This window comes from Berghia stephanieae, chromosome 7, assembly GCF_034508935.2.
Source record: "Berghia stephanieae isolate SIO BIC M18660-M18661 chromosome 7, UCSD_Bste_1.3, whole genome shotgun sequence".
Classification (NCBI taxonomy): domain Eukaryota; kingdom Metazoa; phylum Mollusca; class Gastropoda; order Nudibranchia; family Aeolidiidae; genus Berghia; species Berghia stephanieae.
Window position 1 is genome coordinate 58,942,728 of NC_088366.1, and position 15,476 is coordinate 58,958,203.

Genomic DNA, 15,476 nt, shown 5'->3' on the forward strand with positions numbered 1-15,476 from the left:
CTTGATAATATATATATAGATAGTTTGAAGATGACGTCAATCAGATCTTTGTTATTGTTTTTTGCCATCCCCGTTTATGAGTAATGCTCACTGAACTGTATTAACCTGACTATAAACGTTCATGGATACACACAGTTTTGTGTGTTGGTCCGTTATACTTCCGGATGGCAATGTTATGAGCTTCTTAGCCAAGCGCATACTATCTATACAGTACTCACCATCATTTTGTCTTTGTGCCAAGTCTAAAAGAGGAATGCAAGCCGCTGCCTCATGACCTTTCGGGTAGTTGGCAATGATGACATCGCATCTCTGTAGTGATAAGAATTTCAATCATTTATAATCCTGAGACATACAAAGATCATTAGCATATATATAAAAGTCCATTTAACAAAAAAAATGTTCTCCAGATTGCCAAATAGGGACCGTCCCCGATTTTATCTATACAGTTGGCTGCTATAATGCAATAGACGGGTAAATATTTCTATTGTATGATATTGCACTAAAAAATGAGCTTTTATATAGCGCAATATCCACTTACCGTGCTCAAAGCACTTTACAAGGAGTCCCTGTCTAACAGCAACATTTAACATTTAGGACAAGACATGAATGACGATATTATAATTTTTTCGGACAGAGACAACGCTGTTAACGGCCAGGCGCTCATATTACACCTGAGTACGGTGAGAGAATGTGAGTAAAGAGCTTTTTCCAAGGACTCAACTATGCACCGAGCGAGGCTCGAACCCAGGACATTCCGATCCGAAAGCGAGTGTCATACCACTAGACCACATAACACTAAACATAACATTCATCCTTTGGAATTCAAATTTTGAAAGAAACCTCACAAGAGCGGGAAATATTTTGCCAATTTAATTAATTTAGAAACTGTTCTCATCCCATGTAGAAATGGTGTAAAAAAAAAAGGTCATGTCGTTGTTTGTTTTTGTTTTTAAGGGTTTTACGGCGCTTGCAACACATTAAGGTTATATCAGCGCGAGTAAAAAGGAAGAAAATGGGATAGTAAAAAGTTCTAGAATTACAATTAAAGCACAAAAGAAAAGGTGAGACAAAGTGGAATTGGTTCAAATAGGAAACAGATGTAGATTCCAAGAGTACACCGTCAAAGTACTTAGTTTGAGATCACCTAAAAGTCTCATCCAGACACAAGCACAGGTCCATACTAAGAGGAATACACTCAAATGTTGACAAATCATATAATATAATATGTAAACTAAACATAATACAATGCATAACAGAGAGATGATTTACAATGAAAAAAATATCATCAAATCTATAACTATACAATCGACTGTTTCCCTCCCAGCCAAGGAACTCCGGCCAGGGCCAGGACAAAACCAAGTAATCTCATTCCAAGACAACGACAGGAAACAATTGGAAAATGGGTTGGGGGGATGAAGACAAAGCATGTACCTCCCTGCCCACTATGGGAGGTCAGGATCCCTACCCAGACATGTCGGTGTAACATTTTTGCTGTATAATTATTGGAAAGAATAAAAGCACTTGAGAACTCCGTAATTGGACACTCTTCAAATTATAACTGTTGAGGTAGAATATATGTCCAGAGAGTGCAGTGTCCGTCTGAATCATGATCCCCATTAACGACGAGTCCATTCTTATTTCCGATAACAATGTTTAGAATTTTCATCTTTTTCTTCCTGTCACGTAAAAGTTTGGAATGAATAATATTCATTACTTACTTTCAAGTTCGCTGCGTTGAATTCAAAAGGTGTGCTGGGATTATTGTCTTGTGTGTCTCTGTGCTGAGAAGAGAAAAATAAATATACCAATTTAATGTACAAAAATTTCCTTTTGGATGAATAAGGTACATTATTATTATTATTATTATTATCATTATTATTATTATTATTATTATTATTATTATCATTATTATTATTATTATTATTATTATTATTATTATTATTATTATTATTATTATTATTATTACCACAAATAAAGTACCAAAAAAATTTTAAAAGGACAAATATAAATATCAATTGTCCTAAATCAGAACCACTCTTTCAAAATGAGTTATTTTCCTTTATATCGTAATTATTTAATGGGTTGGGTTTTTTTTTTCTAGGAGGGAACATTTTCCTATTTAATGAATTTTCTTTAAATATTCAATAAGGAATCCCTCTGTTCACTGCATAGTGAGAATTTTAATCAACATTATATCATTCTCCATCAACTTTTCCATCTTGTTATCGCAATAACAATAAAAACCATCGCAATAGACTACAGTGTCCTATCTAAAGAGTAGCAAGCAATCGCAGCTGCGCGTACAACACTTGAATCTAATGACTCAATGGGCCTACTGTAGATATCTCAATGTTTCATGCTGACCAAAACTCAAAATAAAAATTAAAGTTCCCTTTATTTATCTTCAACTTCAAGCAAACTTTTTTTTTAATGATCTAAAACGAGAAAAGACAAAACTAATAAAGGCAAGGTTCATAAGCGAGCAATGGGGGCTAAGCTTCTTGCTCAAAGGGGGGGGGGGGGGGGGGGACAGACAGCTGGCATGAACCCCAGTCCATCATGCAACCCCCCCCCCCCCCCCCCCCATTATGAGTAAATGCAGTGAGCAGATTATTATCAGATAAGTAAATAGAACAAAAATGAATATTTATCAGAGAATTCTCACCACAAACAGCTTGTCACTGGACAATGCGGCAGGTCTGACAAAGTTCCTTGCTTGGGAAGCCTGAAAAACAGAAAAATAAACATGTATTGAATCATTGTACCACAGAAGTATTATACTAATAATACAATGACCACTGTCCCAGACATAAATACAAAATTTGCTGAGAGAATCAGACAGTATGGTTGTTTTTATATCTAAACTAAAGACTGCGTTTTGTAGGGGGTAATTTTACACATTAAACGTTTTAGTTTCTGTGTTAATAAGACATGTGCGTCTGTGTAGTGTTTTGTGAAGTGCTAAGCATAGATTAGACTGCTTATTTCTAATATTATTATTATCATATTATTTTATATAATGGTCCCTTGTTGACATGGCCCAGGACAGAGCAATGCCAAACGAAACCGCTGTCCATCTCATTTGCATCACAATCATTTCAATTTCAAGGCCAAGGCAACATATATATAAAACAGTGTGTGCAACAAATTAGGCTTTCAGGGCCTTTGCTGATCTAGGGTGTGGATAATTCTTTGCAGTCATCTCGGTTTGATGGGTGGCTCAACTAAGCTGAATCTATGGTTGACACAGAGGCTGTCAAATTGCCTCTTGAAGGCGTTGAGGTCTGGAGCTTCCATGACTGAGATTGGAAGAGTGTTCCATCGATCAATTACACGCTGGCTAAAGAAATGCTGCTTGAGTGATGTGTTGCATCTGGCAACTTAATTCAATTTATTTTTGTGGCCTCTAGCATTACTGTCAGCAAACACAAATAATCCCTTCTGTTCATCGTACAGGTTGTGCGTAAATTTATATGTTTCTATCACGTTGCCTCTGATACGTCTATAATTATATGCCATACTGGGAATTCCAATCATTTTCAGATGTTCTTCATAGCCTTTATCTTTTAAAACCTGGTATTATCTTAGTTGCTCTGTTGAGCACACCTTCTAACAGCTTCTTGTCCTTTTCATATTTGATTGACCATACTGAATTGCTAAATTCCATGTGTGGCCGAACTAGAGCATTGAAAAGCATTCTCATGGACTTAAAATTGAGAAATGTAAAGAACTGTGTAATGAGTCCAAGGATTCTATTGACCTTATTTACTTGGATCTCAATGGGCTTTGACTTTGAAAAATGAAGTTCGGTGTCAATGTTAACCCCCATGTCTTTTTCAAATTTAGATTTACTGAGAGCTGTTGTGTCTTTGCAGTGGTGATTTCTCATTTCATAATTAAGCTGAGAGTTTTTTTCCTAGGTGTAGTATGATTTATTTCCCATCATTGAACCTTAGTAGCTGCCATTGATCTGCCCAATCAACTACTAGCTTGTTAATATATTTCTGCAGATTGTCCTTGTCGCTTAATTTGTTCACTCTGCTGTATACCTTGGTTTCGTCAGTGTACATTAACACTTGGGTGAGCTAGACAGGACATAAGGTAACTCATTATTATTAAAATTAAAACAATTCTCATATAATATCACAGCACAGAGCAGTAGTGTGTAGTAATTTGTGTACTCTTCGAACAAAACGTCTTTTTCATTCTAGGCAGAAAACTTTATATTATTATACTTAACAAATAAAAATATTCTGGTCAAAATGGATTTGTTTTTCTTTTTTCTTTTTTTTTGGGGGGGGGGGGGGGGGTTGGTTTTTTTGTCAGTGAGTCAGTACAACAGGAGCAGTTCAGTGCGTGATTCGATTCTTTAGGCACTTGCAAGAATTTTTCAAAATAGTGATATCGGTATTAATTTAGCGTAGAAAAATAAAGGGGAGTGAAACATTTACTAAAGTGAAAAAATTATCGCTCTATCTCAACTAGTTAAAAAGTTATGACCTTTTATGTGGTGAAAAATCTCTATAGAAGCTTAATAGGAAAATATGTGACCAAAACACAGCAACCCAATGGATAATCAAGTATAATTCAGAAACGGCTTCAGATACAACTTTGAAATTTTTACATGTGGTAATTCAACATTTCTGTAATACATTGCAAACAGAAAAATAATTATTTATTGAGAGAGAAAGGTATAGTTTAGAGCTGAAACAGCTGAAATCAAGGAAAAATAGATCACGACATGCAAATGAATGACCTATTGGAATTTTGGAAAAGTCGACAATTAAATATTTATTCACATGTAGATAGACCAAATACACCACTGAATCGGCGTCATTTAGTTGTTCACTTTGAACTTTTCAAAATGAAAATAGACCTCATAAAAGCAGAGATATGGACTGATAAATGTTTGAGGTGGTGTATTAGTGTTTAAAATGATCGAAAATAGGTGATTTTAAAAACTTCCGCTCCTCCGTTCCCCTAAATTGGACAGACGTCCGTCAAAGGATGAAAAACGTCAAAATCAACAGTGAAAAATCAATCGGAAAAAAAAAAGGAAGAGAATTGTAAATTATAAAATGACTGCATGGACATAAAAACGCCAATTAATTGAATAATTTAAAACAAAAATAACTTCCATAAATGGAATATTTTGTAAGATATAAAGATGTAAAGTTTTGATGTGGATTGACGAAGTTATCTCTCAAACCCAGCAGACGACAGGAAGTGAATCAGTATAAGAAAATGGCAGCTTCTGTAAACAATCGAGGCCAATTACTGGTTTTTGGGGAGCTCTAACTTTTGAGTGCAAACATATTTTGCTCTGAAATTTTTAGAGAAGCTACTTTAATATGTATCTCAGAAGGACTTTTTTTTATTAAGAAGGACCATCTCTGGTTTAAAAGTTATAAGCGCTTAAACACATATACTCTCTTTACGCAAAGATTTCTCAAAATCATGATATAGGAAGATAATAATATTAGCATCATTGTATGCAGAATTTTATGCCCTTTCCAATGATATATAATGCATGCCATTTCATTCCACTGAGAAAGAAGAATGAGCATTTTAAAATCACTCCTAAATTTTTTCCCCTCAAAAACGGAAACAGAAATCCTCGCCTGTTTTCAACTCGCGAGAGCTACTTCTTGCAAGTGCCTAGATTCTTGATTCATTATTCATTCTTTCAAAACGAAGGTAAAGAAGATGAAACAACATTGATGTCAAATACTTCTAATGTGCCCGAAGGATAAAATTTTATAAATAATCTCAACGGTGAGTTAGTATTTGATGAGTAGTAATTGTGTGGTGTGTATTAATGGGAGGATCAGCAGATTTGAATTTGATAAATATCTGTGACTGAGACTGTGGTGACTGCTGGAGGAGTCGGAGTGTGAGTGAAAAAGAAACTCTAGTTTAGGAATATCTATATCTCTAAATCTAAGTTGGAAACAAATGAAATATTTATGAACTAATTTTGATCATGCACCAAAGAAATGAATGCTGTTCAATTATTACTTACAGCAACTGAAACAACTTTTCGTATGGACGATAACATTGTTGTTGTTTCGCTTTTCGACCTTGTTTGTAACACAGGAAGTTACTGTCGGTGTTTTATAACTGCTTCGGGGTGACTGCCATTATGAGAGTTGAGGTACAATGATTTTATTTTTACTTTTAGAAAAAATAACTGTAATTTGTAATTGAGAAAATAAATCTTCATGGTTCTTCAATAATATTTGCGAAATGACAATTTTTAGAATTGTTAGAATTTTTTACATTTTCCTCAGTATAGCTACTTCCTTGGTAGCGTAAACAATATGGCGTGAAAAGTTAATAATCTGAGCCTGTACATCGTTTAACTTTTGATGTAATATTTTTACTTCGACTCTGTCTAGTTTGTTATTTTTTTCATTACTATTGAAGTGAATCAGATTTGTGGGCTTGATGTTGCTTTAAAATATTCTGGAGCATGGGGAAAACGAAAGTAAAACCACCTTATAGGCAAAAAGAAAAGAAATACAAACGACGTCCTGACGCCTTCACCGTTCATGTCATTTTGGACATTACAGAAGAAAAGTTTTCGCTTCATGATGTCTACAATGACATGACTATAGCAGAATTAAAGACAGAGCTTGAGTTTGTAACTGGAATACCTGTAAATATTCAAAGATTGAGTTATTTGGACGAAGGTGAGTATCAAAACTTAATATTTTCCTTAATTGATAAAAAAAGTTGTTGCTAGAGTCGTGGATAATGTGTAATCAATTAAAGATAATGTTATAGCTTGACAGTAACCATCAATAATTCAGCTATTTCGTAATGTAATTATTTGTAACCACCATCATACTCATCATCATCACTATTATTGTTCATTATCGTTATCTGTCAGTGTCAGCATTGTCCTCCTCCTGTATCATTATTGATATTATTACTATCATAATATTACAAATACATGGATGTAACCATGACCAGTATTTACCTTATGTGTAGGATGAAAACCTAATCGTGCTGATAAGTCTCATGTTTCTTGTTTCCGTGATAATAATACATTATTCAAGAATATCTCTACAGTAGTGTTTCAGAAATGAATGCATTGTGTGTGTTTTTTTTTTTTTTTTGTGTTTTGTTTTGTTATTTTCAAATACTTTTTTGTAGGAGAATTGTTGGAACACACGGACGTGCGAAGTAATGATTTTGTTCCTGGGAGTACTGTACAGATGAAAGTATGGCCAATGTACAAGGAACTCATTGAGGCTGTGGTCGGCAATGAAATTGAATGGGTAAAGGCTAATGATAAGAGGAAAATCTAATTGTTTTTATCATTGTTATAATCATCATCAGCATCATCATCATCATCAACATAATTATCACCATCATCATCACCATCATCAGTATTGTTGTTGTTAATATTATTATTTTTTTTTTTTATTATTATTATTATTATTATTATTATTATTATTATTATTATTATATTATTATTATTAGTATTATTATTATTATTATTATTATTATTATTATTATTATTATTATTATTATTTATTATTATTATTATTATCCTTATTGCCATCATCTTCATCAATGTTTTAATCATTATCGCATTGTTCCTGTACGATTCGGAACTTGCTGACTAAAGACTTTCTGTGTGCTTCAACATTTATTTCTCCTTCTTTATTTCCCCTTTCATTATTATCTTTTTAGATCGTTTTGTGTCTGTTTCCACGTACAGTCTATGGCAATGGGCAGACTATCCATTAATATTTATCTTTTTCTAAAAAATAAAATTATTTTCTTGTGTTTTATTTTGTCAATTATTAAAGAGGGAGAGAGAGATGGGGGGGGGGGGGGGGGGGGGGGATAGCTTTCAGGTTCTTATCTCTTTTTTTTTCCTTTTTTTTTTCTTGGGGGGGGGTTGTATGAGGATCATATTAATAAGTAATGCAATACCCGCGGGATATTTAGAAATACAACGAGTTAAAGCTGCTAAAATGAAATCAATTTATTTTCTTTATCTCTCTATAAACTCAGGTCTACAGACTGGGTGTGACGAATCCATCAGATTACCACACGCCAGTCAGTGACTATATGACCAAAAAGTCCAGGAAAGCCTGGCTAGAGGAGAGGTCTTTTATTGCACTTTGTTTGGCGGCACACAGAGGCCACGATGAGCTTGTCCAAAGCCTTATTGAGACGGGTAAGAAAAATGATGGTGGTACTATTTCTAATGATTGTGGCGATGACGGTGATATGTTATGGCCAGAAGTCACATAAGTCAATTTTAAGTGAGTGACATTCGCACATTTCAACATTTCATGCTTACATATGAATTTATTTATTTTTTTACGCTTTATAGAAACTATAATAAATGGTGACTACAGTGAAACTCTATTAAACTCATGGCTGGAAACAAAGCATAATTACAAAGGATATCTATATCATTGATTCAATTTATTTTGGATTATTCATTAATGTGTGAGATTAGGACGCGATGAGATGAAGTAAAATTTCAATAGAGAACATATTTGTTTTGAAGTTGTTGTTTTATTTGTTTTTATTGGGGTTTTTTACCTTGGTTAGGCAAAAGTATTTTGTATTTTTTTTAAGGTGCTGATGTAAACAGGCGCACTCCCTCAGGAAAGACACCCCTTCATTTAGCATCTGCCACCGGTCATGGGGAAATTGTCAATGTTTTGTTACATCATGGTAAGGCATTTAACTTTATACACTTTTTAACCAAGCATGGAAAAAGGCATAATACAAAAAAATTGCCCTTAAATGAATGCAGTGTATTTATTTTGCTTCATTTCATACCTATTTATTTGTAACCCGCCATTTCAAAGTGGTGTTATGTCAAGACGCTTTAGGTGCTGGAAATGTATTTCATAGCCACTAATATGAAATGGATTCATTTCTGTTGATTAAGGGGTGGAGAATAAATAAAGTGTGTTTAATTAATTTTTTTTAACTCCCCCAAAGGTCGCATTATTTATCAATTTTATTATAAATTCCCTTTTGACAGTCACGATTCTTTTCCATAATTCTACAGGGCTAAATAAGTTATAAAGATAAGAGATATGAGAAAAAAAAGCTAATCTCATGTTTCAGTTTTGTTGGTAATGATAATAATAATAATAATAATAATAATAATAATAATAATAATAATAATAATAATAATAATAATAATAATAATAATAATAATAATAATGATAATGATAATATAATAATAATAATAATAATAATAATAATATATAATAATAATAATATTAATAATTATGACAATAATAATAATAATAATAATAAAATAATAATAATAATAATGAAAATAATAATAATAATAATAATAATAATAATAATAATAATAATAATAATAATAATAATAATAATAATAATATGATAATAATAATAATAATAATAATAATAATAATAATAATAATAATAATAATAATAATAATAATAATAATAATAATAATAATAACGACAATGACAACAAAGTACTCTTATATTGAGCGAATAGTAATACATTTTTATATATATGATGATTTCAGGAGCTGACATCAATGCAGAAGATGATGCGGGCAATACAGCCTTGAGCATAGCCGAGAGATTTGGGAGTAAAGTGTGTTCTCGATATCTGTTTCAATTCCAGTGGCAGGAGAGGGCCAAGGACATCAAACCGTCCAAAAAAGTGTTGATGTTGTCGCGGTTTTGATAGTTGACGTTTTAGTTTTGATTCTTATTATAAATATTGTAGTTTTGGGATGATAGTTAAAGTAAAAATGCTAACAATAGCCATTGTCATTATTATGGGGGTTTTTAGGGTGTTTTTTTTTTTTTTGTTTTTTTTTTTAATTTTTTGATGAGGAATTTGAACTAAAATATAAAAATATCAAATTTCTTTTTTTTTTACAATGGAACGTTGCAAAAAGTGCCATCATCTATTGGAATTGTTTGGTTCTATTATTTTGACATTCAAGAGAGAGGAATGAGGAATTAAGCTGTCAAAATTTACCCCTCTTTACCACCCAAGAATTAAGACGTTTAATAATAAGTTGGCTTTTACACAACTCTTTTCAAAATGAAAATTCTTTTCTGAAATCACACAAAGGTATATACTTGCACTATTATTATAAATAGTAGGATAGATTAATGTTGATTGTGATGAAAGTAACAATGATACAATGGTAATATTAGAATGTTGGTGGGTATGATGATGTCAACGACAATGATAAAATGTGATTAATTTTTTCAAGATATTTCAAAGTTATTGATTTTATTTAACAGAGATTATTTATGACATTCATATATCCTTATTTTTTTTTTTTTACAACACAGCTATTTCAGACTACATCCTTTTAGTTGATGCAAACTTGATTATTATGTGAATTTTAACTTTATCCTCTTTTCTAACACCAGGTTCCTATGTTTGCTCATCAATACCACGATTCCAGTTTCCCCGTTTGGAAAAGAGGCACCTCTTCCCAGATCTATGTAACAAAAGTTTTAAAACCGGGAGAGTTTGAAGGCACATCCCTGAGTGCCCCTAAAGCAGGAAGGCACCCAACGATGCTCAGGAAACAAATTAGAGATGCAACATTTTTCAGAGATTCTCCTGATAGTAATGAGTCGGAATTGAACGACTACTTCCCTGATGGTAAGAGACACTTCAAAAAAAACAAAAAAAAGGAACCAATAGTTTTATCATTCCATTACTTAATTTTTCATTCTTATTCACTGTTGTTATCATCATAATAATCATCACATCGTGCTGACGATCATCATCGTTGTCATCATTATCACCATTACACAGTGCTGATGATGACAAAAAGGGAAAAAGGAGGAAAATTATGTTTTTTTTTACACCGAATGTTTACTTCACTAACTCCCCACTTTGAGAACCATTGAGATGATAAACTACTCTAGCTATCTTCTGGATAGTGGGGAAGCTGCACCACTTTGTTCCACCACACATTAAATCTCTCAGTCAGAAAATTTGATTGAGGAAAATGTCTTTTTTCAAAGGAGGAAATTACTCCTCTGACACAAAAATCGCGGATTTCCGCAGATCCGAGGAAAACCTACAGCACTCATTACAGTCATTATACCTTCGAAATTTATCATCCTCTTCATTATCATCATCATCATCATCATCATCATCATCATCAATGTTTGCTTTTTCTTTCATCTTTTTCAAATCAATGTTGTTACTCTTTACCTTTCACTTTCAGAATTCGGCAATGTTATCTTACCTCCAATCAAAAGTGCTGGGAAACAAAGAGCAAAGTAAGTTTTTTTAAATAACAAACAATGAACTCTTCAAACACAAAATTGAAGATGCATTTTTCTGCTTGTTTTATATATAGATTAGTATTAATATGTGTGAAAACCTTGTGGTTCCATGATGGTGAAAAGATAAACAATTGATATTATATTATTTGACTAGTATGTTTGGATGAGACTGCACCTAAAGAGAAAAAAAATGAAAATAGAAGTTTTGTCATGGCATTATACATCAACTCCTTTTCACACGTCAGGCAGTAACTGCCCATAACAAAATAGAGAAACATGTCAGTAGAAAAAGTTTTTAATTTCATGGGTTTATTTTTTTTTTTGTAGTTTTGTTTTGTTTTTAAGATAACTCCTTCAAGTTTTAGTTATTCTACAATTTAAGGATTTGACTTCAAAATGCAATCAGTGACATTTTAAAAAAAAGAGTGATAGTTATTTTATGAAAATATTTAAATATGCTAATTTAATCCAGTTCATTGACACTACATGTATATATTTTCCTCCATCAACACTGAGCGTTTTTCCAAAGCAAATGATTTCTTTTGTGAATGAGTTTAATAGACATAATCAATATCTGGTATTATTAATAATATAATAAATTGTCTCAACATTAACTTTGCAATAATATTATTATGGCATATTATATGTAAAATGAAAATCTAAATGCTATCTAAACGGATTTGATTAGAATCATACATTTTATTTTCGGATGTTTTTTCGGTTTTACTCCTAACTGGCCAAACTCATTTTACCTTTTGGTTTGATCTAGGAAATGAAATTATTTCTTAAGTAAAATATCTCCACTTGTTGAAACAGAACAAATCGCATACGACATCCTGGTAGTGGGTTTATTGTTAGACGTGCTGCCCACTGTTCTCTTTTCTTTTTTCTTTTTTTGTTTACCTTTTTTTTATTTGATAAAAACTAACAATGGAATGTTTGTGCAATTGTTGTTTTGCCAGCATGAAGCGTCCACTGACTTATGACGAATGGCTTGCCAAACAGCAGGAAATAGAGAAGAAGATTGCATTGGAGAGTAAACTGAAAACGGAGGAAGACAATAGAAAGAAACAGGAGGAGGAAGAAAAGTAAGTGGAACGATCTTTGCTCACTATATTATGAGATGCAAGATGGCTCAGTGAATAACTTTCCATCTTTGGTATTTTGTTTTTTTTCGAAACTCTTGTATTCATTTTTGATTCATTTCTTTCAGTTACAGTCCACAGTTTACGCAGCTTACTATCGCTATAAAAGATTTTTTTTTAACTTAAAAGTTTTTTTATATGTGTGTTCTGTTTGTTTTTTAGTTTAGTTTATTTTTGTTTTGTTTTATTTTTAAGGCTCAGTTATATATTTTACTTTACTTTAAACTCCATAGGAAAAAGGAAGAAAATGAAAAACTGGGTTATGAGAAATGGCTTGCCCAGAGAGAACAAGACAAGATTGAGAGGTCCACTCGCCATTTATCTCCTGTCAAAAATCCCTCCACCGTCCCAGACGTCCATTCAGCACTTCCTGTCCACCATGATGGGGCACTCCGGCAATATCTCAGAAGTTTGGGCAAATCCAAGACGGGTGTAACATACGAGGATTGGTTAGATAAGAAGGAGATGGAGATAAATCACCTAGTCAGAAATATGGGAATTACTGCCCCTGGATAAGGGCAGCTTTAATGTGATATATATATATATATATATATATATATATATATATATATATATATATATATATATATATATATATATATATATATATATATATATATATAAAATTTAAAAAACCAGTCCATTTCTTTAATTTAATCATCATAGTTTATTAATATAGGAAGTGTCAAAAAATTAGAACAGCGATATTTAGTTAGCCTATCTAATTAAGGTGCTAAAAAATAAAAACAAAACTAGATTATGATTATCGCTTGAAATCCATGGCAAATCCCACTCTCAATTTTACACAGCTGTGTACTGAACGTGTTCCTTTTCAATCCAATACAATTGTTTTTGCTTGTTGAGCACAGAATGTGTATTAACTATATTGTATGGGTAGATCAATAAATAGCACAGTAAAAATTATTCGTGGCATCAGGAAGGCTGATGGACATGAATAGTATTTTACTATTGTTATATTAAGTATAATAAAATTTAATATGTGCTAGTCTATAAAAAATCACTTGATGATTTTATTTTAGCATTGTCAATATACTCATGTGCATAACTTTAAATTGTGTCCTTAAATTAACATTAACATTAATTGAGAGAGAATTCCGCTGTGGATAGAGGCGCAATGTTGAAATAGGAGAGTGTATAAATTATAGTAACGTCAGTATCATTGAACTGAAGTGTGTGTAAATTTTTGTGATATCTTTCATTCACCACTGTGCCAGGTTAAAATGAAGTTAGTAGTAGTAATGAAAAATAAACAGTAAAGAAGCTGTAATTTATATAATTCACAAAGACAGAGGATGTGAACTATTCAGGTTTTTATGACACAAATATGTAAGACGAACGTAAGATTAAGTAAAGGATGGTATTGGTAAGATGAATCAATTCGAGAACAAAATCATCCCGTCTTATTCAACGTGTATGGTGACATATGAATGTATTTTAAAATATTTCCTACGGTTTTGTAAATAAAGGAAGTGATTGATGATACATTACAAAGATTTTTTTTAATCGGAGAGCCGGCACTGCTGTAAGATAAAAATCAGATGATTATGTATGTTCGTATGTCCGAATCTACATGTTTTTTTACTGATGGTCAATGTGAAGCGCTTCGAAGCTTCGGCATAAGCGCTATATAAATGTACATTTATTATTATTATATTACTTTATGATGCAGTCCTAGAGAAAAATGATACATTTACCACTCAAGGATTGAACCTCAAGTAAGCCTTAGTGGTGTAATGCCCGGACATCTGAATCTGAATAGCAATCAGTGTCTTTTTTCACATTCTTGGAAGGCTTCATCATCTGGTACTGTATCAAACCCAACTTTTCAGATATTTATTTTTTCAATAAAATTTGATTCCCAGCTGTCTTATAGTTATAGGTCATTTCAATCAATTTTTATTTTCTTGCCAAATGAGGAAAAATGAAAACAAAAATGGATAAATATACTCAAGAAATTTTTCATGTTTTAAAAATCTTTATTAAGAAATTTGTGTTTTTAGATTTTTTTTTTTTTTTTAGTAACATTCTGCATGTTAATGTATTGTACATAATAAAATTTATTTATGAAACATGTTTTATCAACTGTTCATAATAAATAACGATACAGATACTCTTTCTCTTACTTGTTTTTGTTTGTTTTTATTATTATTATCGAATAGAATGAATAATTTACACCACCTTGAATTGGGGGTAACTAATGTCTGAGCGGTGCATGGTTGAGTCCTTGGAATAGGCTCTTTACTCACCATACTCAGGTACAAAATGAGTACCTAGCCGTAAACAGTATTGTCTCTGTCCGAGAAAAATTGTAATATCGCCTAACAACAGGTGTCATGCCTCGTCCTATACATGTCAAGTGTCGCTGTTGGCTTGGGACCTCTTTTAAAGCGCTTTGAGCATTTTTAGTGGATATTGCTCTATAGATAGTATGCGCTTGGCTTAGAAGCTCACAACATTGCCATCCGGAAGTATAACGGACCAACACACAAAACTGTGTGTAACCATGAACTTTTATAGTCTGATTAATACAGTTTAGTGAGAACAACTCACAAACGCGGATGGCAAAAAACAATAACAAAGGCCTGTGTGACGTCATCTTCGTTCTATCTATATAAAAGGTCAATTATTTTATTATTACTGAAATGAAATTTAATAATTATGTTTTATTTCCAATCTCCTCATTGATATCAAACTTGGTGATTTATTCAATTTCTACCAAAGTTCAGAAAATCACTGTTTTTCGAACTTTTCCTTAAAATGATGTTGTTCGTTTGTTTTTAAGTGTTTTACGGCGCTTGCAACACATTTAGGTTATATCAGCACGAGTAAAAAGGAAGAAAATGGGATAGTAAAAAGTTCTAGAATTACAAATAAAGCACCCAAGAAAAAGTAAGACATAGGGGAACTGGGAACAAATAGGGATCAGATGTAGATTCCAAGAGCACACTATTCCTTAAAATTATATGTTTTGAAGATGACCAATTAATTGTACTATCTCATCTTGTTACAAAAGTCAAGCACCTG

The 15,476-nt window shown here is 32.3% G+C and overlaps 2 protein-coding genes across 3 annotated transcripts in view; one reads left to right on the forward strand and one right to left on the reverse strand.

Annotated features, from left to right (window-relative positions):
• Positions 1–6,124, reverse strand: part of LOC144977561 (NADH dehydrogenase [ubiquinone] flavoprotein 2, mitochondrial-like) — a 14,533-nt gene extending 8,409 nt beyond the window's left edge. The window contains exons 1-4 of the mRNA XM_078922912.1: positions 6,023–6,124; positions 2,666–2,725; positions 1,719–1,781; positions 219–309 (exon numbers count right to left, since the gene is read on the reverse strand). Of these exons, the coding sequence (XP_078779038.1) occupies positions 219–309; positions 1,719–1,781; positions 2,666–2,725; positions 6,023–6,058 (250 nt within the window). The 5' untranslated portion in view covers positions 6,059–6,124. The remainder of the gene's footprint in view (positions 1–218; positions 310–1,718; positions 1,782–2,665; positions 2,726–6,022) is intronic.
• A 164-nt stretch (positions 6,125–6,288) lies between these two features.
• On the forward strand, positions 6,289–12,980 carry LOC144977562 (uncharacterized). 2 transcript variants are annotated; one of them, XM_078922914.1, is made up of 9 exons: positions 6,289–6,692; positions 7,159–7,283; positions 8,029–8,194; positions 8,605–8,703; positions 9,546–9,685; positions 10,414–10,651; positions 11,226–11,280; positions 12,249–12,374; positions 12,665–12,980. In XM_078922914.1, the coding sequence occupies exons 1-9, from the start codon at positions 6,473–6,475 to the stop codon at positions 12,945–12,947; spliced, it is 1,452 nt and encodes a 483-aa protein (XP_078779040.1). In that variant the 5' UTR covers positions 6,289–6,472; the 3' UTR covers positions 12,948–12,980. The 2 variants fall into 2 exon arrangements, with proteins under 2 accessions (XP_078779040.1, XP_078779041.1); XM_078922915.1 differs by having other exon boundaries at positions 6,301–6,692; positions 9,546–9,616.
• Positions 12,981–15,476: the final 2,496 nt, after the last annotated feature.